Genomic DNA, 26,779 nt, shown 5'->3' with positions numbered 1-26,779 from the left:
AATTTTTCCTATTCCAGTTATGGTTTTGGCTCACTCAAATTTTAAAAATTCAGGTCTTTCTCAATATTGCTTCCTGAGCCATGACTGAACCTCGAAGAAACAGTTTGAAGCCCTGGAAGAATGTGGGCATCAAAACCTAATTTAGAAACACTACTTTGTGCCAAGACTTTTTGTAGGTGAGGCAATTTCTAATAGGCTTATCCCTTCCTGCATTTACAGCTATCTCCCCTTGCTAAGAAGTTACTCCTATACACATCTTCATTTATCCGTGACACAAACTAGCTATGAATCTTAAACTATTTATTTGGGCCAGGTTTCTTAAGATTATAAAAATATCTTAGGTGGTTGTGTGTGAACCACTCAGTACTTTCAAATGAGAAACAGAATCTTGGGAAATCAGATAAACAATAGAATGAAATCCCACAAAAGATTGGGAATCATTTCCTTAAGTGATAACATGAGTACTTTCAAGCATGGAAAGGGGATTATCCACATCTCCTTTTAACACTATTATTAACCAAAGAAAATACTGTCTGAACACGAAAAGAGAGAGTGGAGGGAGAGAGCAGCCTCATTAGGGGGAGAGTAATTGGGAGTGTGTAGCAAGGTGTATATGGGTTTTTGTGTGAGAGACTGACTTGATTTGTAAACTTTCACTTAAAGCACAATAAAAATTATTTTAAAAATACTGTTTGATGTGCTCACGAGCGATTGTTCAGTGACACGTTGCAGTTTATAGCATAGATGCTATTCGAGACTGGGTGACCTTTCCTGAGCTAAACCCAGAATATAAACCCAGAATAAAATGGACAGGTTCCCTGGCTTCAGTTTCCACAGACCAGGCCTACATGGCTTCTAACGCTCCTAGGCTCGAGGAAAGAGTGCCATCTGGAGGATTTCCGTTTCCAAGAGAAATCCTCTTGTAAAACTGTGACCCTGGAACAGGTCACCAACAATTCAACATCCACACAGAAATAGGAGCCATTATCTATCTAGTCACCTCCTGGATCGGTTCGCAGATGCCTTAAAAAAAAAAAAAAAAAAAAAACTTTAACTTCCTTTTTACAACAATCTTGGGAAACCTTGCTTGAATTTCATTTCTAAAAGTCATTTTATACTTCTGGTTGCTATTTGGGAAGGGATTTCTACTTGGCCCATAGAGCCAGTGAATGAGTCAAGCCTCTTAGAGTTCCCTTCCTCCCATAACCTACCTGCTCTTTCTGAAAGGAAAAAGGCTCCAATCCCATTCCGACTCAGGTTCCCGATCAGAATAGGTATCCACAAGATGCCTGTAAGAGCTGCCAGTGACTCTCAAGTGCTCCGTCAGATGATTCACCCCTAACCAAATGAACTCCCACTGAATCATAGCTGTCAGCTGCCTTGGCCAGGAAAGAAGATGGAGTCTGCCCGCTCAGTGAGCCATGGCATATAAACTTGTTACTAGGGGGGACATAGTCCTGAAGGACTGAGTCTACACAGCCTAAGAAGAACTGTTACGCAGTTTTCTGTGTTAATGAGGGGCGAAGAGTGGGGAGTGTGCTTTTCAGTTACAAGAGATCCCTCCCCCAAATTGCTGTATCTGTCAAGCAACAGGAATAGCTTCTATGAACAAAAGAAAACGGCTCTTCTATGTGATGCATTTATTTTAGTTCTGCCCTTACTTCCCCATTTTTCTCAGTTGCTGAGAAAAGAATGCTACCTGAAACCGTGCCAATTCTCAAAAACAGGTATTTTCATCAGTGAAAATGGTCCCTTCTTCCTCTAAGAAAGACAACCTCTTTGTTCTCAAAAAAAGCAAAATTGGTTCAAACAATTCTTTTTTCTGAGTTCTCACAAGACATGCTGAATATAGACAAATAGCTTGTCATTAACCTCAGCTGATTTATAAGGAAAAACTGGTCTTTTTTTTATTGGTTCTCTTATGACACTTAAATAGGAAAAGAAAAACCAAGCAACCAGAATGACTTGATTAAAGGGACTGAGCCAGAACTAAGGAGAGGGTGAAGGCAAAAGAACACCTTGAATGCAGGGAGAAAAACAATTTGTTCTGTGTGTGCAAGGGGTTAGGAGGTTGAGGACTAAGGAAGCATGCCCCAATCCAAAAACCCACTGCTGTCGAGTCGATTCTGACTCATAGCGACCCTACAGGGCAGAGAACTGCCCCCATTTGGTTTCCAAGGAGCGCCTGGCAGCTTTGAACTGCCAACCTTTTGGTTAGCGGCCATAGCTCTTAAGCACTATGCCACCACAGTTGCCCACTTCACTGAAAACTTCCTCTGGGTATTACCTGCCTGAAAAGCACATAAAGATTACACCCTTTACCCTGTATTCATGACAGAAAACCATATTTTATTATGGAGAGAGATGATCCAGAATCCTAGAGCCATCTAGGATAATCTTAACATTATAACTCCAAAGGCTGCAAAGAGTTCAAAACCCAAAAAGTTGAGGTGAAGGATGACCTATGTCCACTAAATAAAGGGTCAGGCTATAGAGCCCAGAGTTAGCAACTCATGGGCACCTACATACTAGAGTTACACCGGCAACTTAAAAAACTTTGCCGTTTGAGAAGGTGCAGCAACAGTGGAGCTTGGGAAGGGAAAACACCCAACCAAAAAAAATTGGTTTTAGTTGAAATAGCAAAAAGGTCCAAAAATGTATACTTAAAAAAGTCTGTTATGGATTGAATTGTTTCCCCCCAAAATGTGTGTCAACTTGGTTAGGCCATGATTCCCAGTACTGTGTGATTGTCCACCATTTTGCCATCTGATGTGATTTTTCTGTGTTGTAAATCCTATCTCTATGATGTTAATAAGGCAGGACTCAATCTATAAGATCAGGTTGTGTCTTAAGCCAATCTCTTTTGAGATATAAGAGAGAGACACAAAATAGCGAGACGGGGGACCTCATGCCACCAAGAAAGCAGTGCTGGGAGAAAAGCAAGTCCTTTGGACCCAGGGTGCCTGCACAGAGAAGCTCCTAGACCAAGGGAAGACTGATGGCAAGGACAGATGGCAAGGACCTTCCTCCAGAGCCAACAGAGAGGTAAAGACTTGCCCTGGAGCTGGCAACCTGAATGTGGACTCTAGCCTACTAGAATGTGAGAGAATAAACTTCTGTTTGTTAAAGCCATCCACTTGTGGTATTTCTGTTATAGCAGCACTAGATAACTAAGACAAAGTCCTAGAAGTCCTAAGAATTCTGAGAAAGGAGATGACAAGTCAGTGAGTACTCTGTGACAGTCTTATACCTCAATAAAAAGAATGGCATGATAGATAAGAAAATGTGTTGGTCTCTTTTGTCAACACTCCCATGTTATTAAAGACACTCACCCCTTAATTCTGAAAAGCAGTATTTATTACAAAGAAATATTACAGGGAAGTCTTCTTGATTCCTGCAAGGCCCAATATGGTGTTCCTACTCGACCAAAAATATCTCACATTTGCTCCCAAATTCTTTAGACTCTTGAAATCTCCTGGATTCTTTGGTCCAAGGCCAGAGTGGGCCTACATTTACAAGGTATACAGTTCCCAAAGGGCCAACGAAGCAACATGAAATATTGCTGTTCTACAGTTTCTTATTGGTGGATAGTGGCTAGAAAGTCAACAAATTGAGGTGCTTCACTCCACATCTTATCTTAACATCCAGTTCTGCAATAAAGCCTCATGCACGCCAGGAGGTGTTCTTACATAAAGTCAAACTTCCACGATATATTGGTTAACTAAAACCCATGGGCGATTCCAAGAAGTCTTTGAAGGAGTGATTGTCCCAAAAGAGGAATCCACATAGTCGAGACACGGCTTTCTTAGATGAAGCTATTTAATCTTAGCAAGGGCAGCTGCTCTTCTTTCCGTGTTCTGGAACAAGGAACGAATTAAAGCTTTCACCTCACTAGAGGAGAATGAAGCCGCTAGGGGCCCTTTTCCATCTGCCCACCTGCAAAACAAAAGATAAAATTTTATTTCCTATCACGTGTCTGAAGTATAAGCAAGATTTAAAAATTGCTTATCTGATCCCCAATGTTTCTTCACGTTAAATGGTAATAGCAAGTCAGGGCATCCTTGTTCCTCATGGGCCTCCCTTCAATACCTTTGACCTCTTCTGCTTATAGGCCACATTGGTATAAGCACAGATAGAAGAGGAGACCAGGTTGGGAAGATGAAACTGTTCTCCTTCAATGCTATACTCACTAAGCCCTGTCTGAGCTTCATAATTATGATCACAGCCTCAAAAAACCACAGGAAACACTTAAAACTGACAAAGGATTGGTATTAAAAAAATACATAAAAGAACTCCCATAAGTCAACAATGAGACAACAAACAATCCAGTAGAATAAATGGCAAAAAATATGAACAGGCATTTTACAAAAGAAGGAACATGAATGACCAATGAAAAGATACTCAACCTCATTTGAATCTGAGGAAATGCAAGTTAAAATTACAAAAAGCTACCATTTCACACCAACTACATTAGCAAAATTTTTAGTCTGATAATACCAAATGCTGGTGAGAATGAGATGCAACAGAGTAAACAAACTATGAAATATTTGTACAATGCAATATAATACAGCCATGAAATGAACTGCAGCTACACAAATCACTAGAAATGAGTTTCAAAAACATTTAAAGCAAGTTACAAAAGAATTCATTTACAGAGTGTTCAAAAACAGGCAAGTCTAAACTTTATATTGTTTAGGGACGTGTACGTATATTATCATATGTATATTTACATGTAAATGTGGTAAAATTACAAAAGGAAATAAACACCACACAATTGAAGACAGTGGTTACCTCTGGTGGGGAGTATGAGAAGGGGGACACATAGGAGTCTTAAGAGGTCCTGGTGAAACCATTATTCTTAAGCTAGTAGTAGGTACATGGCTGTTCACTTTATTCTTTTTCTTTAAACCATCTATATATACTATATCTACTGTACCATTTCTTATGTATATTTTACAATTTTAAAATATTTAAACTACACATAGCTGGAGGTCGTTTCTCCAGTAAAATAATTTATTTATTTACTTATATTTACTGAAAGCTCTTAGAAATCTTCCTAAGCAGGAAAAAAAACCTGAGGGGATAGCCACTTTCTAATTTTTCAGATCATTCTTAGGCTGCTAAGAAGACCCCTTCAACAGCAGAGAGAAAAATTCTTATCTTCAGCCCTCTGGAGCTTGTCACCTAAAGACATCCTTCTGACCCACTAAGAACTTATAAATTACAAATGAATAAATCAAAATTTTGCAATAAATGTCATTAGAGATATTTTGAAGAACTTTTTTTTCCAAGTAGAAATCTCATTTGCATTGCTTTGAGAACAAACGGGCAACATTTAGTGAGAACAACTCAGAAACATCTTGGCTGACTGGTCTAATCCAATGGACATGTGGACGGACTAAGCCAAGCTAAGGCAGGCAGACAAGCAGCTGCCACGATGGAAATGGGCCTTAAGAGCATCTTCTGAATAAAATTGCCTTTTCCCAACATATACACTGTGCTCTGATGACGGAGCTCCCTAGGCAAGGCATACATACTCGTCAATAATCTACCAAGACAATAGTGAACGCATTCATGGACGTGAACTAACCCACATCTACTCGTTTTGTGCCGTATTAATGACCTCCTGACACTCAGTAGATGATATAGCATACGCTGACTGACCACAGCGACATTAACTGATGGTGCCAGAAGAAAACATGATCCACTATATTTAAGAAAAGATGGACCCTTTCTCGGTGAATAGTGCTTCATCTCTAAAGGAGTGAATTTTTGACATTCAATCCTTGTAGAAAAACGGCTGGTCAATCAGACAACAGCAGAGGGTTATCACTACATACAGACAAAACTAACTTCTCTGTTAAGACGTCAAAGCCATTCTAAAAAGTGGGCAACAATTTCCACGCAGGGGTCAGAAGGCTGTACTTCTCGCAAACATCGGATCATTTGTACAGCATGCCAAAACATGTTCAAGGCCAAGACAGTACGAAACGAGAAGTCTTTGTAGTATCAACTGTGAGAAAATAGTAATGAGATCCTCACTATGATAGACCATGCAAAGGCCCCAACTACTGCTACTTAGTAACAAACTTTTTCCTGAGTAATATTAAGAAACTGAAGAAAGCATAGCCACCAATAGCACTATTCTTCTTTCATAGCTGTGGAGAGATAAACACCTCTATAAAGGGTTATGTACGCACCGATCCCCAATTTCTTGCAGGCTGGCTTGTAGCATCATCATCAGTTCTTTGAAAGACATCCATTTTGGCACATAGACTGGAACCTCTTCTTGGTATTTCTTGTTCTTGCTCTCTTCAGATAGAGGGGCAAACACTTGGGGTCCTTCATCCATCACTGTTTTGCATAAGGAATACAATCTATTCCCATCTTCAGTGGAGATGTCCTGGTTTTGCACAAAGGGAACACAGCAGAAGAGAAATGGGCCAGCTTAGTGGTAGGGACAGGGGAAATCTTTAGTGCATGCTGTCCAGGCAGGTCATCTACAGCAATGTTTCCAAACAATTTAGCACACCTTTCTAGACACTACAATTCATCAGCTCTCTGACAATACTCCTAAAGCTAGAATGACATAAACTATGTCCCAACAGATTGTCAGTAATTCAGTAATTTAGTTTGCCTACATGAAAGAGCCCATTTCTCCAGGAGAATGTGGCACAGCTTGCTGCTAGGCAGGGAGTGTTATTACAAATAAGGGTTTAGGCAACCCATGCTTTAAAGCCATCGGCTGGCAGAGCCCAGGCAATTTTCCCATAGGATCGCACACATGACCCCAACTGCAGCAGTGTGTTGGAAAAGGGGCGCCGCACCGCACGGGGCTGCATTCACTTTACTAATTTAAATGACTACGTTCACTTGCAAAGTAAGTGGCTTCATACTTTACAGCATATCTCAGGACCACTGCCCAGCTTCCAACCTCTTCACTCATAATTTACAAAGATGCTAGGCTAAGAAGCAGGACAATCAATCCTACTTCCTTATTATTAGGAATGAAAAGCAGAGATTGCCAAGTTTCCAGCAAAATAGGATTAAACAAAATTGAAAGAAAAAAAAAAAACATGGTAAGTTAGGCATGAAACACGTACAACTTCTACCATCTGTTTTAACTAAAACTGAGCCTTTAACTTCACTTTCTAACTGAAGTAACAATCAGGACAAGAACTACATCTGAAGTCTGGTGAGGCGTTGAATGGCCCTTACCTCTAAGGCAGTGATTCTGCCAATGATCTCAGAAATTGCGGTATTGAGTAAAGTCCCCATAGCCTTGCAATATATATTCACTGGCAGGATGTCCTGCCACACAATCCCAAGTCTCTTTAGTTGGTGCAGTACCTGTCAGAAGAATGGAGATATTTACATGGGAAAGAGTTTGTTGTAACTCAAATATTCCAAATTTACATTTATCATCTGTTTGTGTGTTGGGGGAAGGGGCGTTATGTAGAGTAACATAAGTAATCAAGATGATATGCTTCTTGAATATCTAATCTTAGTGACGTCACTGCTAGTTTTCATCCTGCAGATAGGAAAACCACAATGAAAAGATACAGCACTTAAGAGAAAGGGATACTAAGGTGAAAGCTAATTATTTAAAATTTCCCAAACCCAAGTTCATGAGTAAATTACTTGCTATGACAAACTTACTAGATAACTAGTCACACTACTGGGTAGATGGAAAGATAGCTTCTGTTGGCTTGGTGAGAAGGTACAGGAAAGGTCTTAAACATGACTGTAAAAGAAATCCAGATTTCTAGTAGGAGCTGTGGGGAATCAACTGAGATACCTTTTACATATTCTTTGCTGCCTTTGAAAAAAAAAAAAAAAAAAGGCCATTTAAGGATAGAGTACAAACTCCAGAGCGAGCAACAGCCTCCCACCTGCCGGATTGCTTTGCTTGCTGCAGAATAATTCTCTTCATCATCCATGTTTAGAAAGTTCCTAGCGCTTGATAATCTTTCCAGAAGTTCTCCTTTCTGTGCCCGCATTTGAGCCAAAAAACACTCTGTTCCTATGAAGGAAAAACAGTTAGAATAAAAAATTCTAAAAGCTGTTCAATTACACATTGCAAAACCAGGATGGAAGAGGAGAGGTATCTGTTCTATTTCAAAACAACTGCTAGATAACATCATAAAGCTCCCTTTTAGGTTACTAGAAAAAAAAATCTCTTCTAATATATTAGCCAGTCCCTTCAAGCCCACCCTTGGGATAATAAATAACTCTCTCCCAGAGTCAGAGTCAGCTAGGAAAACTACCTCTTTTTATAGAAGCAGCAGCTACTTATTGTTCTGATACATCTGGCATCACCTAAGGGAAAAGTAGGGAATCTCCAGTAAAGCTGGGTGCGGGGGGTGCTGTCTTGGGGTTTGGCAGAAGAACAAGCATCGATACTAGTGTGCTCTTACCAACAACGCTAACAGAGCTGTCACGATACAAATCTTATTCTACGTTATTCCCCGAACATAACTCTCACCTGGTGAAGTCACTGCACACCAGCAATGCAGTGTGGGACCTAATGTACCATGAGATCGTGTCGAGACAAAACAATGCTTCTGCAAAGACTGCACGCACATTATTATAAGATCAAATAACTGGGAACCCTGCAAACTAAATGCCCTCCCGCTCTAAGGTGCAGCTCAGGGCCACCACGTCTCTGACCTCTGCACACATAAATTACAAAGAAGCTAGCCTGAGAGACTGGATAATTTTCCTAAAAGTATCCTTTACCAAGTCTCCTGAAGCCAGGTACGAGATCCACGAACGTGGCAGTGCCATCGCAAAGAACAGGGGCAAGACGCGAACTGAACTGATGCCCAAGGGTCAGCAAGTGGTGAGCAATGTACATGCAGTTGTTGTGGTGGATGGCAGCCAGCTGAGGCAGTTTCTGAAGGTTCTCCCTAAGGCAGGAGGATAGGTAGGAAAGGAAAGGAATTACCTGTTACTGAAGGCGGCACTGATGAAAAGTTACCAGTCCTCTAATGTATTTCCAGGCTTTGGTAATTATACGCTACATAAATGTGGTACACACAAGATTAAATCTCATCACTCCCACTCCACTCAGAGTGAGGCTGTTCTGCCAGAATATGGCCTCATCCCGTAATGTATCCAATGATTAACAAAAAAAGAAAAAGTGAGGGAATTAAGACATCTACCTGGTTCGTCTCTTTGTTCTGCAAATCTAGCATAGCTGTTCATAATAATTCCTTTAAAATTTAACACTCCTAAGTCTGTAGAGATGCAGGACTTCCCCCTTCTCCAAATTCCTGTTTCACTTACATTATGAAGCACTTCATTATTTTCAAATTCACTAGTTTTTGATGCTAGCTACAGATTAGAGTCACCTGAGGAATTTTAAAATATACAGATGTTTGGGCTTCACCCCAAACAAATTAAATCACAACCTCTGGGAGTGAAGTCAGGGCATTTATAGTTTTTAAAATCATCCTAGGTAATTTTAATTTACATCCAGGATTAAAAACCGCTGCTCTAATTCTTCTACACATATTAGTCTACTCAGCTTTGGAAGAGATTGTGTCTTATATTTGTGTTATATACCCACTAGCAGGCAATCAAGTTAAAACTTTTTTTCCTAGTTTGCTGTTTCAGTGTCAGGCTAGGATGTACAAAGTCAGGAACCGGCAATCCAAGGCAGCTGTCCTCTTTCCTGGCTACACATCAAAATCACGTGCAGGGCTTTAAAAAAACACTGATGCCTGGGTCTTAGAGCTGACCTATCCACTAAAATCTCTAGGGGTAGGGTCTAGGCAAAGATACATATTTTTAAAGCTCCATAAGTGACTCTAATATACTGCCAAAGGTAAGAACCATAATCTAGGACAGTGGTTTCCAAAGTGTGGTCTCCTGACAAAGAACATTATCGTCACCCAGAAATTTATATAAAATATAGGACTCATCCCAGACCTACTGAATAGAACTGTTGGACACGGGGTCCAGCAATCTGTGTTTTAACAAGGCATCCAGGTGATTCTGATATACACTAAAGCTGTGAACCACAGGTCCAGGACAAAGTTCAAAGATCACACAAAGGGGAAAGAGAGGCAAATCCAACTCCTCATCAGTGAGAAAATGTTTTGAAGCCACAGCAGCTCCTGAGCCGACTATCTCTGAATCTTCAATGACACATCTGTCAGCTGACCCAAATATGTTACTCTCGTTCCCTTTACTTGACTAAGCAGAAAGTGAAATACGAATTTTAAACCAAAACAAAGAGAATGCAAATAAAAAATAATAAGGGTTCATGATAAATAAGCGCTCTTTTATACCAAAAATAACAGGTGGGCCTAGTTAAAAACATCTCAGTTGCTCACAAATCTAAGCTAAAATATACTTCAAATAATCAGCGTTTTTTCTTTGTGAGCAGAGTGCTTGGTGATAGGATAGTTCTGCTGGCATATTATCAAAAACACTTCTAAAAAAGTATCCAAAGCACCTAATTAGGATGACAGGGAGCGCTCCCGGAGGCTTCCAGTTCAAATAACTTTTCAGACTCATATTAAAAGAAACTTTTAAAAGCCAAGACAGTAGGTAAATACAGCCTAAGACAGCTAGGAATGGGGGCTGACCATACCCTACAGGGAAACGGCAATCCCTTGCGGTGTTAAGTGTGCAGAGCTGCGAACGCCAAAGGAAAATGTGCTTTGTTTACTGGATGCCAACATGGAGCGGTAGCCTTTTTGTTTTTTAACCAAGTAAAGTGAGGCAGTTCTGAAAATACCTAGCATTAAAAACAGGTTAAAATTCTGTTGAGTTTTTAAATTTGCTTCATCCACTATATTGCAAGATCATAGTACTCGTATGAATTTATTAATAAATGACATTGCTCCTTCTATGTGTGCTTTAAAATAGTTTACTTAATTATTGTGTGAGTTTTAATAACCAAAATATCTTCGGTGAGAATATAAAATTACTGGTTTAAACTTGACTTACGAACATTTTAGACATACGGTTGTTGTACGGGAATGAGATACGGCGGCACTTACTTGTGATATGTTGGTACCACATCATGGAACAAATGGAAGATATTCCTTACCGAGCAGAAAAGCTGAACAGCACTAAGGGAAAACACAGATTTAACAGAAATGTATTGAGGAGATATTGAAAATGAGAAAAAAAATTCAACCTAAATGCACCTTTAATAAACTAAAACTACAGTTGCAGAGAACACTTGCCTTGGTTACTACACAGTTAATCTAGATAGAAATATATTCTCAACCAATATTTACTAACTACATTACCCTTCTTAAAACCTAGATCCATTAATAATTTTAAGAACAGCAGCACTCGACCCACTGCCTTTTTTCGATTTATCAGTGTGTGTTCCACCAGGACCCAGAGTATCCCTTTAGTAACAAATGGAGCTAAGCCTCAAGCAAATGTCACCTACTCGCTGGCGCACTCTGCAAAGGGCAAAGTATCAGTAAAGGCACTCGCTGGGTTCTTTTAGAATCAGTCTGACTTTCAGCTTTCACCTTTTCTCCTCCTCACCCCAATACAAGGAGATGAATCAACATTTCTAGGACAGAATTGAGCCCTCAAGTTTTTTGCCCTTTAAATCTGGCTTTAGAACACCTTAAATCTGGCTTTAGAACACATTAAAATGCACTTAAAAAGAACAAATATAAGCCTTGCGTAGCTCACCTTTATGTAAAAAATATCTTAAAGTAGGTGCCCTGAATAAGTCCCAGGAACTCCACAAATACTTAGAAAAACAAGTCATGGTTACTATACACCAAAACACTGTTACTGGTTGATTACTGTGATACCTGATTCTTTCGTTCTAATTTTGCTGTACATATGTCGCTGTTTAAGGTCTGGTAATAGAGAAGAAAGTTGTAACGTAATTGTATTTTTGTTTGTCCTATTAAACTACTTTTAGTGGAAAGAATCCCCAAAGGCATATGCAATTAAAAAAAATACTGCTTGGTGTTCTATGTTCTCAAAAATTTTAAGAAATACTGCCCAATATCCCTAACTTCCTAGCCAGAATGGTCTGGTATATTTTGGGAGTATGCCTAGTGAAGAAATAGTCACTCCTGTATTTATTTTGTCAAATGAGTATACACTTCTTTTTATAAATATCCTACTGATAATTAAACCTGGACAGATTTATAAATGTAACGGTTAATGCCACGTAAGTATCTTGGTAGACATGTGCTTTCTAGAGCAGAATAAAGTTAAGGGGTTTGTTTGCACGTGGAGATAAAAATTGAAACTCTAGAAGCCCATCTGAACATGCAACATGATTAAGTCAAATCCTTACTGGACTGGTTTTCTATTATGAGAATGAGAAACGCAAAACTCCTACACAGAGATGCAAACTAAAGAGGTATAGATGTAAACCTGCTCTATAATCAACCTGGGCCACAGTCTGCCATTTTCTTCTCAATTTAGTCTAGGAGTAGGGAAGTTGCTTATTAAATAAAAACAGACTCAGCAGGAGATGCTGAACAGAGTTTAGGTACCCGGGTGCAATGTAAACTAGAAGAAATCATCTTGAAATGGTTTCTTTGGTATAGTCTGTTCTTTTCCTTCTACCTTTGGCTGCCCCCCAAATTATTATTGTTCTAAAAAATAAACATTTCAAATGTAAATTAATTAAAACCTGGATCTGAAAGAATGTTAGGCTAAAGAGCCAGAGCAGGCTGAAGCAGAGGGTGCAACTATTAATATTACCACCACTATTTTTTTTACCAATAATAATAAACAATTATTCATTTTTCATGTATTATCAACCAATTCAAATAAAAACTAAAAATTAAATAAATATTAAACAGCTTTTTTGTTAAAAAGTGATAAACAACAATTTCTAATGTCAAAGAAACCCATCTGTCCATCCATGCACATGCTTCTACTTCTTATATCGAGGTCCAACATGTATATGTTATTGTAAATAAAAGCCAAAGATTAATATAAGTTTGTATGCTGTGCTATGTTTTTCTAGGGGGAAAAAAAAATGAACTAATGGGATTTTTTTTTTTTTTTTTTTAAATGGGATAAGAAAACCCAAAGAATTCCAGCTAATTTTCTTAATACATGTCTAGTTTAGATATGCACTTAACAAAGTCACTGCCATTTTCAGACCACTCAGAATTCATACCATTGATCACTGCTGGTCGTCGCCTCTAGTAAAGTCTGGTAGGCGAGTTCCATTAATTTCTTCACAGACTCACTGATGCGGCACGTTGGCAAGGAAAAAGAATGTTGGTCCAGTGTATTTTCCGGCTCTAAATTTCTCACTTCACTGTACTGAGCTCTGGCCACTTTCTGTATGTCTAGCTTGTCATCCTCATCAGGACTGGGTAAGGCTGGCACACTTATCTTGGAATCAGGAGTAACCTAAGTTTCAAACACAGAAAATGCACGGTCTTCAGAATAATTTAAATGCAACACACAGAGAAGAATAAGACACTGGTTGCTCCCATGGATTAAGCTGTGGTTGTACAGAGTAATTTAAAGACCTGAGTCAATACGGCAATATTTTAATGATGGCCTAATCTCCAGAGAAAGCACAAGAAATAAGCAATCCCCTTCACGATTCTTCAGAGCGCTCTTAATCTTCACTGAAATAGCTAAGCTGTGAAACTGGCCCAGGGTTTCAGGTAAATGAAAGAACCTTCAAAATTCTCAAGATTAATCCAAAGGACTAACAGACCACAATCACCACAGCCCCCACCAGACGGAGTCCAGCACAACTAGGTGGTGCCCTGCTACCACCACTGACTGCTCTGACGGTGGTCACAATAGAGGGTCCCGGAAAGAACTGGAGAAAAATGTAGAACAAAATTCTAACTCACGACAACAACAAAAAAAAGACCAGACTTACTGGTCTGAGAGGGACTGGAGAAACCCCGAGAGTATGGCCCCCAGACACTCTTTTAGCTCAGCAATGAGGGATGAGTAACCATGACTTCAGTCACTCTTGAGGTTCAGCCTTCAGCCAAAGATTAGACAGGCCCATAAAACAAAACGAGACTAAAGGGGCACACCAGCCCAGGGGCAAGGACAAGAAGGCGGGAGGGGACAGGAAAGCTGGTAACAGGGAACCCAAGGTTAAGGGGGAGAGTGTTGACATGTCGTGGGGTTGGCAACCAACGTCACAAACCTATGTGTCTACTAATTGTTTAATGAGAAACTAGTTTGTTCTGTAAACCTTCATCTAAAGTACAATTAAAAAATAAATAAAATGTGAAAACAAAAAAAATTCTACTTCTTAGACTAAACTAGTAGATTATTACCCATACCCGTTGCTGTCAAGTCAATTCTGACTCAAAGTGACCCTACAGGACAGAGCAGAACTGCCCCATAGGGTTTCCAAGGAGTGGCTGGTAGATTTGAACTGCAAACCTTTTGGTCAGCAGCCAAGCTCTTAATCACTGTGCCACCAGGGCTCCAAAATTGTTACAGACCACTATAATTTTGTTTCACTGTCCATATTATTAAACAAATTATTTCTCACCCGGCACAACTGTTATTGGCTGTGTCAAATAAAGAACTCAATTAGTTAGTCTAAGAAATAACTGATTCCTTTCCTTAAAAAAAAAAAAAAAAAAAAACTCCAAACAAAACCAAAAAAGCCTCCGTAAAGCTTACACTAAATGAAAATTCTCACGGACTCGGTCAGAAGTAAATAAAAACACACTAGGCTGCAACTCTGAAAATATGACTGATATTTTTATCCTAACTTTTAAAAAAGTCATTTACCTTCTCAATTTTCTCATTACAAAATGAAGAAATTGGAGTGCAACAATGGTTTCCTGTTGTGCATAGGGTGGCTAGGAGTTGAAACCAACTCAAGAGCACCTAACGACAACAACAATGGTTTTCAAATCTTGCTTCTCAAAGATGCCTCAGAGGCCAAGAAAGGAGACTAAGCAGATAAGGCAATAGGTTCCCCACACCCACTGCAAGAAGAGCAGCTCTGTTCAGCACAAACTGCACCTCTATGGAAATTTTATGATGGAAAAAATTCCAAGTCTAATAAAAATGGTTAAGTCACCAGACTTGGTTTCCCAATCTGTAACGGTATAAGAATATCTACTTCATATGAGTCGGAATCGACTCGACAGCACTGTGTTTTTTGGGGTATGGCTTTTATGAAGATAAAATGAGAATAAAAATATCAGGCACCTGGTAGTCAAAAACTATAGCTAACATAACACCAATGAAGAAATGTAATTATAGAGATGATTTGGAAAATGTTAATGTTTATCTGAAAAAAATCACCAACTGAAAACCCTATGAAGTGCAGTTCTACTCAGACACAAATGGGGTCACGATGAGTCAGGGTCAACTCAATGGCAACTGTTTTTGTTTTGTTTTTTAATTCTAGGGCCTAGATGCCAAGAAAACCAAGTGAGAATCTAGAGCAGTGGTTCTCATCCAGGGACAATTTTACCCCAGGGGGCATTTGGAGCCCTGGTGGCACAGTTGTTAAGAGTTTGACTGCTAACCAAAAGGTCAGCAGTTCAAATCCACCAGTCGCTCCTTGAAAACCCAATGGGGCAGTTCTACTCGGTCCTACAGGGTCACTATAGACAAAATCGACTCAACAGCAATGAGTCTGGATTGGTTTTAGGTGGCATTTGGCAATGTCTGGAGACATTTTTGATTGTCATAACTGGGAGAGGTGCTACTGGTATCTGGTGGGTAGAGGCCAGGGATGCTGCTAAACATTCTACAGGACAGCCCCCACAGCAAAGAATTATCTAGCCTAAAATTTGCATAGTGTTGCTGTTAAGAAACTATGATCTAGAAGAAGTTACTAGGATTTGGGTATCTGGGAGAAATGCAGTTTTATAGAATATCAGAACTACTTGAGAACTCAGAGATTACCTACTTCAATTCTCTGATATTATAGAAAACAAAAATGAGGTTCAGAAAGGTTAAAGGATTTAGCCCGGAGTCATGAAGCAACCCAGTAATAACCCTGCTTACTTCAAGGGGTTGTGACAGAGATGAGTGAGATATGTATGTATTCATTTAACAAACATTTATTGAGCACTAAGTAGTATGTACCAGGTACTTCCTTGGTGCTGCAGAGACAACAAAACAAAAATCCCTGCCCTAGGAATGGCAGGAGGATAGGGAATGTGTGCCTAACTACTTTCATGAATAGCTCCCTCCTTTGCCATGAGACCAGAATTAGATGCCACCAAGCTACCATTACCGAACATTTTGATCAAAGATTCCATAGAAGAATCCTGATCAAAAGGGAGAAAATACAGAACAGAATTTCAAATTCTCACGGACTCCTGACTTTCTAGAGCCATGGAGGCTACATGAACTCCTGAAACTATCATCCTGAGAAAATTTTTAAACCTTAAACCAAAAATATCCCCTGAAGTCATCTTAAAACCAAACTATAGTTTAGCTTAACTAGTAAAGAATATCTGCCTTGAGTATTATGCTCTTTTAAGAACTCTCTATAAAGAATCAAACTGACAGCAGCAACTCGAGATTAGATAGGAACCTCAGGGGGCAGTGAGTTCATGTTAATGAGGGAGAAACAACTCAGCAAAGGAGGGGGAGAATGGTTGCGCAACTCAAAGAACGGAATCATTAAATTGTATGTGTAGAAACTGTTGAATTGGTGTATGTCTCACTGTATATATTTCCAACAACAAAATAAGTAAACCTTAGAAGAAAAAAATAAATAATTTCTGAATAATAATGTAGGTGAAAACAACATCGTTAAGAGTTTAGGAGTGAACGGAGATACAGAAATAGACGTACAGAGTATGGGCTGTTCTTCATCAGTCATCCACACAGACAGGGCTTATATTAGATAAATTGGAGGAAAACAATTAAAATGTTTGAAACCTATGAATCTTATGTATATGATACAGATGTAGAAAAAATTCAGACATGACAAAAAAATCCCTGTCCTCATGGAACTTATTTTCCAGAGAGGGAGAAACAATACATCAATAATTCATATAGATGATGGTTGATGATGATATGAAGAGAAATAAAGCAAGGAAGGGGCACAGGAAGCAGCAGGAGTTCCCAATTTAAAAAGAGTGGTCTGGAAAGGGAGCAAGTCACATTGATATCTGCAGTAAGAATGTTCTAAGCAGAGGGAACAAGAGGCCCAACCGAGAAAAGTCAGGGAAGAGCAACAAGTCCACAGTGATTGGAGCAGTGACTGAAGAAGAATGTGGTAGGAGGTGGAGCCAGAGAGACAAAGGAGTCAGATCATATAAAACCTTGTAGGCCACTGTAAGGCTTTTGTGGGTCTTTCTCTAAAATGGGAAAACACTGGAATCTGAGGAGAGGAGTGACCTAATCAAACAATATCTATGTTTTAAAAAAAAAGTTTAAAAACAAACAAAAACCACAGCACATAGCACAGCTCTTGGTAGTGAACAAATTTCAGTTTTCTTAACAATCCAAAATTACCTCAAAATGTGTTCATATCTGTGCACCTCAAATGGCCAATTAAATATTTTGCTGAAGTGGACACAGTAACAGGATACCCCCAAAGGAAAATGGGGGATGACAGAAGAAGGGACTAAGGGAGGAAGATCTTGATCCCTTCGATGGGGACTGAAAAATGGCTAAGGACCCTTCTATTAAGAGGCTGTCTTAGTCTACGTTTTGGTTTAATCTAAGTAAAGCCTTGTATTTCCAAATATTATTTTTAAAATGCACAGGATTATCTAAAGTCAAAGGAGTAAATTACCTTCAGTGAAAATTAACTTAGTCCACTGCCTCTGCAGATAAATTGTTTGTACCCTACATCTTTTTGTTTACTTATTTTATTATTTTAAGCCTAGCAGATGGAAGTCACCAATTTCATAATCGGGTATAATCTCTGGACGTAATAAAACCCAAATACACCTGTCACAAAATTCGTATACTAAAAACTCAAGTAATAAAGCTGAGGATAAGTCATTCAACAACAGTAATCCATTACATTTTCGTCGACTTTTTCTATTTACATAATGCTTTCATATACATTATCTTATCTGGACCTCACAATAACCCTGTGAAAGAAGAAGGTACTAGGACCACTTTAAAAGTAGAAAATTAAGGTTCAGAAGATAAATAACTCGCCTCAGTGAATTCAGCAACTGTCATAGTCTCTTCCACTCTACCACGTGTGACTCAAGAATGAGCTGCTCCTTAAATACAGTGTAATAAACTGTAAACCTGGTACCTTCACAGTGTTGTGAATTTCAGAGGTCATGAGGTTTCTGGCTGCCACAATCACATCCTGGCATTTCTTGTTAGCAAAATGAGAATTGATATTACGGGCGTATTTCAGCAAATCAGTAGTGTCTCCTTTTAAAAATCTCATCTCCTTTAGGGCATTTTCAAATTCTTCAGTGGATTGTATGATCTGACACACACAAGAAAAAAGACATTATCAATGATGTATACATATTTCATTTGAATATTAAGATTTCAAATCTAATGTATAGAAAAAAACAAGGACCAGCTGGTCATTTAAGTTTTAGGACAGACTATCGATTAATGGGTATAAAAATACTATTCATTTTCCAGTCTTAAATTCATTAGGAAGACTATCTTCAATAGAAATTTCTGACTCTACTTAGTAAAGGTGCAAAGATCTTTAAAATAAACATACTTATTTTAGCATTCTAGGAAACAGGAAAAAGATGCGAAAAAGCAGTGTTACACACTAGCCACTATAGTTGGTACACTGGCACAGGTATAAAAGAACAATTGTTTTTCAAAAGTATCTTACTAAAGACAATAAATTTAATAAGAAAACACAGTTCCCCCAAAAGGTAGGAAGTCATGAGAGAGACAAAGTTACAGAGAATTATTATTCATAATTTTCTTGAAGATATAACTAAAGAACAAAAGATCTCCAAGGAAAAACAAAAGACATCAATAGAAATCTACAGTCTCTTAAAACTTTGTGGTATCTCTGCTCTTACCTCTTCATATTGCTGTAACTTGCTGCTATTTGTTGGGATAGAATAAACCAAACAGTTCTTGATGAGGCACTCAGACAAGTCCTCCCAGATCACGTCACCAAGCATCTCGGCCAATATGATCTTAGATGTTTTTTCATTTTCTGGATCAGCATCAAGAGGCAAATCTGAATTCCAAAGAAAAAGTTCCACGCAAGAGACCATTACCAGTCATGATAGATTCTCAAGTTTCCTAGTTTTCTAGAATTCTTTAATTTTAAGATGACAGGGAAGAAAACAGCACAGATCATTCTACGGCCATCTCAACTGACTGCGTGGACAAAGTATGACACAATTAGTATTATTTTATTTTCACTGCTCAAATGAACAGTCTGCACTGTATGACTCTTTGTACTCTATAACAATAAGATATTAAGCCATCTACATTATAATTATCTACTGATTTGATTATATGACAAGTACTCAGAAGTTCTGCATTCCAAGTTGAAACTTGTTTAGAATAAAATCCCAATTCTTTAATAAAGAATAAATGTAATTTATTCATCTCCACATATGTTCTAAGTGTTATCCTAAGTAAAACATCAATGTACACCTTTCATAAAAGTATATCTAGCCTACCAAACAATACTTCAATACCTCTTTTATAACTTATGGTGGTTTTGTCCAACACATTTTGTGCTGGTTCTATTTAGAATGGAGTTCCTGGGTGGTGCAAATGGTTAAGTACTTGGCTACTAACTGAAAGGATGGCCTTTCTAATACACCCAGAGAGGCCTAGGAAGAAAGGCCTGGCAATTTACTTTTGTAAGATCACAGCCATTGAAAACCCTACGGAGCACAGTCCTACTCTGAAACACCCGGGGTGGCCATGAATAGGAATCTACTCAATGACAATTGTTTTTTCATTATATATATACACAGAGAGAGAGAGAGAATTAGAATACGTTTGTTGTTGTTAGGTGCCGTCGAGTCAGCTCCGACCCGTCGAGTCAGCTCCGATTCATAGCAACCCTATGTACAACAGAATGAAACACTGCCTGGTCCTGAGCCATCCTCACAATTGTTGTTAGGCTTGAGCCCACTGCCGCAGTCACTATGTCAATCCACTTCATTGAGGCTCTTCCTTTTTTTTGCTGATCATCTACTTTACCAAGCACGATGCCCTTTTAATTTATGCAACGCCACTGTGAATGCGGTGTTAATGTCGAGACCTGAGTTGGTAAATTAACTGAGTCACAGTTTTGAAATGGATATGCTTTTGCTTCAAAGTCAAATCAATTCTTCTAATAGAGATGAACCAGGTTTGTCACTGTGGATGTGAATATCAAAGAAAAAAGATTTTTTGGTAGTCAGTTGAGTTACTGGAAAGTTTTGAAGTATGTTTAAAACATCTTGGGTATGAAATCTACTTTTTCAACTGTAAAATTTTATAAAATTTAAATGCAGATCAAGTATTTCTGAGGAAAATTTGCATCTGAATTGAGATGTACTGTAGGTGTAAAACTGGAGCCCCAGTGGCACAGTGGTTAAGAGCTAGGGCTGGTAACCAAAAGGCTGGCAGTTCAAATCTATCAGCCGCTCCGTGGAAACCCTACGGGGCACTTCTACTCTGTCCTATTGGGTTGCTATGAGTCAGAATCAACTCGATGGCAACGGTAAGTGTAAATTACACACAGAATTTCAAAGTCTGTATAAAAAAGAGTATAAAATATCTCATTAAGTTTAATATTGATTATATATTAAAATTATAATATTTTAGATAAAAAAAATTTTTTATATTGGGTTAAATATATTATTAAAAATAAATTCACCTGTTTCTTAAGTGGCTATTAGAAAATTTTAAATTACATTATTTTATTCGCATTATATTTCTAATAGCTAGTGCTGATTTAAACCATGGGACCTAAATATGGGCATCATCTCAGGTGGTCTAAGCGGCCAACACAGTGCCCAGCTCTATAAAGGTTTGTCGAATGGATATAACCACACAAACCAGAGAAGGAAAAGCTAGTGCAATCACACTGTATAAACTATTTTGTATCCTTCTTTCCTTAAGATCATATCATAAACATTTCATCATACTATTGAAAATTATTCTATTCCTATTTTACTTAGTTTTTATTATGAAAGGGTGCTAAATTTTGTCAAACATATTTTCCACATCTAATCATTTAATTATTTAACCAGGTCCTAGGTGGTGCAAATGATTTGCACTCGACTTTTAACCTAAGTTGGCAGGCTGAGCCCATCCAGTACTGCCATGGAAGAAAGGCCTAGCAATCTGCTTCTGTAAAGATTACAGCCAAGAAAACCCTATGGAGCAGCTCTACTCTGTAACACATGGGGTCACCATGAGGTGTAATAAGTCATTGGCAATGCGTAATGATGTAGCTAGCTTCCCCCTTTAATATGCTGACATTATGAAGTATTTGATAGTTTTCTTCTGTTGAACCATCTTTGCACTCCTAGAATAAATCCTAGGTCATAATGTATCCTTTTTAAAGATACTGTTGAATTTAATTTACTATTATTCTGTTTAAAATGTTTGCATTTTATAAGCCCGAGGTAAAATTGTTCTTCAGTGTTTTCTGCATATATATGCTACCATTATCGTGCTTTAAGTGTTAAGGTGATACTGGTTTTTAAAAAATTAATTAGAGCATTTTTCATCTTCTTCTATGGACTAAAAGAACTTGATTAACAAAACAGAATTATCTTAATCTCAAAAGTAGAATTTAGCCAAAACCTTCTGTGTTTAGTGGTACCCATTTCAGTGGTAAATCTTCAACCATCCTTTCAACTTTCCTCCTCAGTTACCTGTATGTTCACAGTAAATTTTAGTAATTTATAGTTCCTAGGAAACCATCCAAGGCAGAAACAAAACATGCTTGTTGCAACAAACTCAATACCCAGTAAGGTTTATAAAGACAAAGCCAGTTCTCCCCTCTAACTCATCTCTCCCCTTGCCCAACTGACCACTGTTAAGTGTTTGGTTTGGACTCTTCCTCTCTTACACTCATATAATATACATACATATATATTCATACAAGGGTCTTCCTTCTTCCATTTTTCTAAAAATGGGCTCATGTCATAGATCTTACTCTTACCTGTTTTATCACTTAACCATCCTTTATGTCAATGTATCTAGCTGTATTTCACTTCTTTTTCATATCTACATATTTCATAATATATACAAACATTCCGCAAATGACACATATTCTAGCTGTGTGCAGCATGTGTATATATATAAACTATTCACCCATAAAAAAATTACATACATATAAAAAAAATACATACATATACATAAGTACATATACACTGTTGATATTACTTCTATAAGGCATTAAATAGAATAACTGGGTAAAAGGGATGCATGTTTTAGATTTTACTATGTATCTTCAGATTACTTTCTAAAAAAAGGCTCACAAAGCAATAAAGACTACCTTTCTACTTTCTTGCCAAAAGTGATAGATCTTTTAATTTTGCCAAACCTAAGGGTAAAAAGTTCTATCTTGATGGCATAATTTCCATTGCCCTAGGAAAGCAACACATATTTTTAATATTAACAATTTGCACTTTTTCTTCCATGAATTGCATGCTGATATTCTTTACCCACCTTCCTCGCACCTTCCTATTACCTTCTTTTTCTTTGAAAGAGGTATTCTTACACTAACTCTTGTCTTTTAAAGGTATTGCAGTTATTTTCTCCTAGTACACTACGTATCTTTTGACTTTGTTTATGGTGTTGTTTGCCGTATTGAATTTAACATTTATATGCAGTCAAATTTTCTTTCTTTTTTTTTTTACTGCCAAAATTTTATAATTCATTTTCTGATTTCTGTCATTAGGAGAATCTTTTTTCTTTTTTTTATTGTGCTTTAAGTGAAAGTTTACAATTCAAGTCAGTTTCTCATACAAAAACTCATACACACATTGTTATGTGACCCTAGTGGCTCTCCCTACAATGTGACAGCACACTCCTCTCCACCCTGTATTTCCCATGTCCATTCAACCAGCTCCCGAACCCTCTGCCTTCTCATCTCGCCTCTAGACAGCAGCTGCCCATACAGTCTCATGTGTCTACCTGAGCTAAGAAGCACACTCCTCACCAGTATCATTTTATGTCTTATAGTCCAGTCCAGACGCCTCTGAATTGCGGTGTTGGCGAAGAATACCGAATATACCATGGACTGCCAAAAGAACGAACAAATCTGTCTTGGAAAAAGTATGGCCAGAATGCTCCTCAGAGACAAGGATAGTGAGACTGTGTCTTACATACTTTGGACATGTCGTCAGGAGGGATCAGTCCCTGGAGGAGGACATCATGCTTGGCAGAGTACAGGGTCAGCAGAAAAGAGGAAGACCCTCAACGAGGTGGACTGACACAGCGGCTACAACAATGAGCTCAAGCATAACCACGACGGTAAGGACGGCGCAGGACCGGGCAGCGTTTCTTTCTGTTATACACAGGGTCGCTATGAGTCGGAGCCGACTTGAAGGCACCTAACAACAACAGTCCAGGCCAATCGGGAATGGTTTTAGTTTTGGGTATATGCTGTAAAATTTGTCAATCTTTTCCTTTAGGGATTCTGAGCTTCCTGAGACTATTCAAATCATCTCCAAAATTTTCTTCTAATATTTTAATTGTGCTGCTTTTTTGTATTTAGGGGGATTTAGTTCATCTGAAATTTGTTTCCGTATGAAGTATGAAGCAGGAATCTAACTCTGTTTTATTCCATAGAGACAGCCAATTTTGCGAGTACCGTTATTAAACAGACTAACTGAAATGTGACTGTTATCAGACACTAAGTTCTTATTTATAATTGGCTCTACTTCTGTACTCTTATTCCCCTATCTTCTTGTGCCAAGAGCATACAGTTGTAATTATAAAATACCCCTGCTAGTGTTTCAAACCTTTCTTATCAATCTTCATAAATTTTATGTGAGCTCAATTTTGCCCAGTTTAAAAAACATGTATATTGGGAATGTGACTGGAAATATATTAATTTATCCATTATTTTGGAGTGAATTGACAATTTTATGAAAGTGAATTCTAATCCAGGATAGCCTCCCTTTCATTCAGGCCTTACTTTATGCCCTCAATATGTTTTATGGTTTTCTATACGTATGTCCTCTCCATCCTTACTGTATTTTGTTTTATTTCTTTAAATATTTATTGTGTTTTTGGTGAGTGTTGTTACATTTAGTTTTGAGTATTTTATAGATTCAGTTGCCATTATAAACATTTTTATATTTTAATTTATAATTGATTATTGCTAGCTTAGGGAGAAGTCATCAATTTTTGTATATTTATACCTAGGTGACTTAGTGAATTATCTTATTAATTATAAAAATTTTAGTAGAGTCTTGGTTTTCTAAGTATACAATTATATCACTGCAAAGGAAGATCCTTTCTTCTCTTCATTTTAATATCCATATTTATTTTACTTTTCTTATTGCATCAGTCATAGCCACAAAAAACAATGTTAAAGAATAATAGTGATAGTTGGTACCCCTGATTTATAAGTGATTTTAACGAAAATAAGTTTTTTCATCCTTTAGAAAGGATGAAAGAGGGTAGAAAAACACCTAGATACACTAAATGAGCTGTTTTCTACTCTGAATATATTATATCCTCGGTACTAAGAAAACTACAAATAAAATAACAGACTGAGTACTAATCAATGGACCAATGTCAAACTGGAAAATGTTTCCAGTGGAATGCCCCAGAACACCTTCTGACTTTGACCTTATCCTAGGTAACAGTATCATCACTAACTTACATTAAAATATAAGAAGATGTGGTTACCAATTATTCACCCAATATGAAGCAGAAAGGACAGCAAATTTAATAAAGATAATGTCAGTTCCCAAAAATCACATATAAGGTGGGAAAGCAGCAGTTTGCATTGATTATGACATAGAATTTTCATGTATGTTAAGCTCAACGAGTTAACTGCTAACTATACTAACAGAATTATAGAACTCTGAATGAGGGCACAAATGCTCCCATATTGCTCTGAATTGGTTCAGACTATACCTAAAATACAGTAGAATACAACATACTGTAAGAATAATACAGAAGAAATGGAATATATTCACAAGAGAGCAATGAAAATAAAGGGAACTCAAAATTGTTATCCAAAAAAAAAAAAAAAAAACCCCTAAGGATACGGATGATAAAATTTAGGAGAAATAATAACTACTATAAAGAAGTTCAAAGTCTATCATGTGTAATAGGAGTTAGAATTGTTCTGCATGGCTCCACGAAGTAGAACTAACATCAACAAGCGGGGATCACAGGGCAATATATTTTGAAGAAACTTTTAAAACAACTGCCCTAATTGTAAGCACAAAATGAGCATTTTATTACTTTAATATAGATAGGGGATAAAAATTTTTTAAAAGTAAACAACAGCAAAAAAAATTCCTAGAATTCATAGTTGCCTAGAGATAGGATGGAATGCTCAAAAGGGAGTGAGTTCCCTCACCAAAGGTGCTCATGTTGGCTATATGACCAACTGACCAGAACATTACAGAGAAGATTCGAGTATTAGAGAGATGTTTGGACTGATTCATCTCTTTGGTTCCTTCTAATCCTTGGATACTATGTTTACAACTTTGTTTCTACCCGTCAAAATAAAAATGTATTTCTTCCTAAGTGAAGGATCTGGAAACTAGAAAAACCATCTTGGATTTTTAAACTTTATGCAAGTCTTAGGATTTTTTCTTCTCTGCTCCTGTCAAAACTAGAAAGAATTCCTTGTATTTATATATAAATTATTTATACATAAACAGCATATGACTGCCAGAAATACATACTAACAATAGCAGCATTTCTTTTTTATTTTCTCCACAGCAAGAATGCTTATTTAACTATTCAAGCAAACAACTGAGAAAAGCAAAAAAAAGGTAACTCAGGGAGACTAAAATAACAGTATTAAAACATTAGAAGAAACTTTACTTTTAATAGTATGACAACCAAAACAAAATACTGCAAGCAACAAAGAAACTGGCCATTACAAGTGTGAACATACAAATATCTAACTAGTAGGCTGAGCTGAAATATAATTTATTTCCTTTGTTAAGCCCAGTTTGTTTATATCAGGTAAATGGGTATTTTCCCAATGAATATGTAAAACCTCACTTATATTTCTCTAATAATTAAAGAGTCTCAAAATATGATATTACTGAAAGTTCAGTGAGAGAAGTGCATCCTAGAATTCATCTAAAATAATATTACAAGTAAAGAACCCACCGTACCACTGATGATCTTGTCAATATGGAGCAGAGAAGAGATGCAAAGTGGATCAAGAAATTAGAGGTAACTATTTTTCTCCTGCAGCATAATTTACTCACCCCTAATCCGCATTCACTCAAATCATGGGCATCTTTATCTTCTTTAAAATAATACTTACTTTTAGAAACACTATTTACTTTTCCAAAATATAAAAACACTGCCTTGGGGATACATACCTAGAAGCTGTTTCTGGAGCACTTCCAGAACCAATTTGATCTTTGCAAAAACTTCAGATGGTGATGGATGTTCCAAGTCAGTCATCACAGATTCAAAACGAAAAGTAACTACGTTCGGCTGGCTTTCTATCACAGCATAAAGGGACGGACAAGATGCCAGAGGCCTAAGGATACGCTTCAGAAGCATCTTACCTGAAAAATCACATGAACATTCATCAAAAATCACAGGAAGAAACTTCTAGAAAATAAAAATGTTAAAAAAAAAAAATTGGATCTTAGGGCCTAACAACAAAAATACATATACTATGACATTATAAACCAGCTACTAAGCATTGCAGGTTTTCCCTGACATGACAAACCAACCACTA

The 26,779-nt window shown here is 37.6% G+C and overlaps 1 protein-coding gene across 1 annotated transcript in view; it reads right to left on the bottom strand.

The window, feature by feature from the left end:
* Window positions 1–3,339: 3,339 nt before the first annotated feature.
* Window positions 3,340–26,779, bottom strand: part of ZW10 (zw10 kinetochore protein) — a 32,359-nt gene continuing 8,919 nt past the window's right edge. The window contains exons 7-16 of the mRNA XM_064269060.1: window positions 26,412–26,603; window positions 18,939–19,102; window positions 18,191–18,373; window positions 13,130–13,368; window positions 11,013–11,084; window positions 8,740–8,909; window positions 7,893–8,023; window positions 7,219–7,350; window positions 6,201–6,403; window positions 3,340–3,936 (exon numbers count right to left, since the gene is read on the bottom strand). Of these exons, the coding sequence (XP_064125130.1) occupies window positions 3,816–3,936; window positions 6,201–6,403; window positions 7,219–7,350; window positions 7,893–8,023; window positions 8,740–8,909; window positions 11,013–11,084; window positions 13,130–13,368; window positions 18,191–18,373; window positions 18,939–19,102; window positions 26,412–26,603 (1,607 nt within the window). The 3' untranslated portion in view covers window positions 3,340–3,815. The remainder of the gene's footprint in view (window positions 3,937–6,200; window positions 6,404–7,218; window positions 7,351–7,892; window positions 8,024–8,739; window positions 8,910–11,012; window positions 11,085–13,129; window positions 13,369–18,190; window positions 18,374–18,938; window positions 19,103–26,411; window positions 26,604–26,779) is intronic.

This window comes from Loxodonta africana, chromosome 15 (genome assembly GCF_030014295.1).
Source record: "Loxodonta africana isolate mLoxAfr1 chromosome 15, mLoxAfr1.hap2, whole genome shotgun sequence".
In the NCBI taxonomy this organism is placed as follows: domain Eukaryota; kingdom Metazoa; phylum Chordata; class Mammalia; order Proboscidea; family Elephantidae; genus Loxodonta; species Loxodonta africana.
Note: the sequence above shows the minus strand (reverse complement) of the source record. Positions and strands in the feature narration are given on the sequence as shown.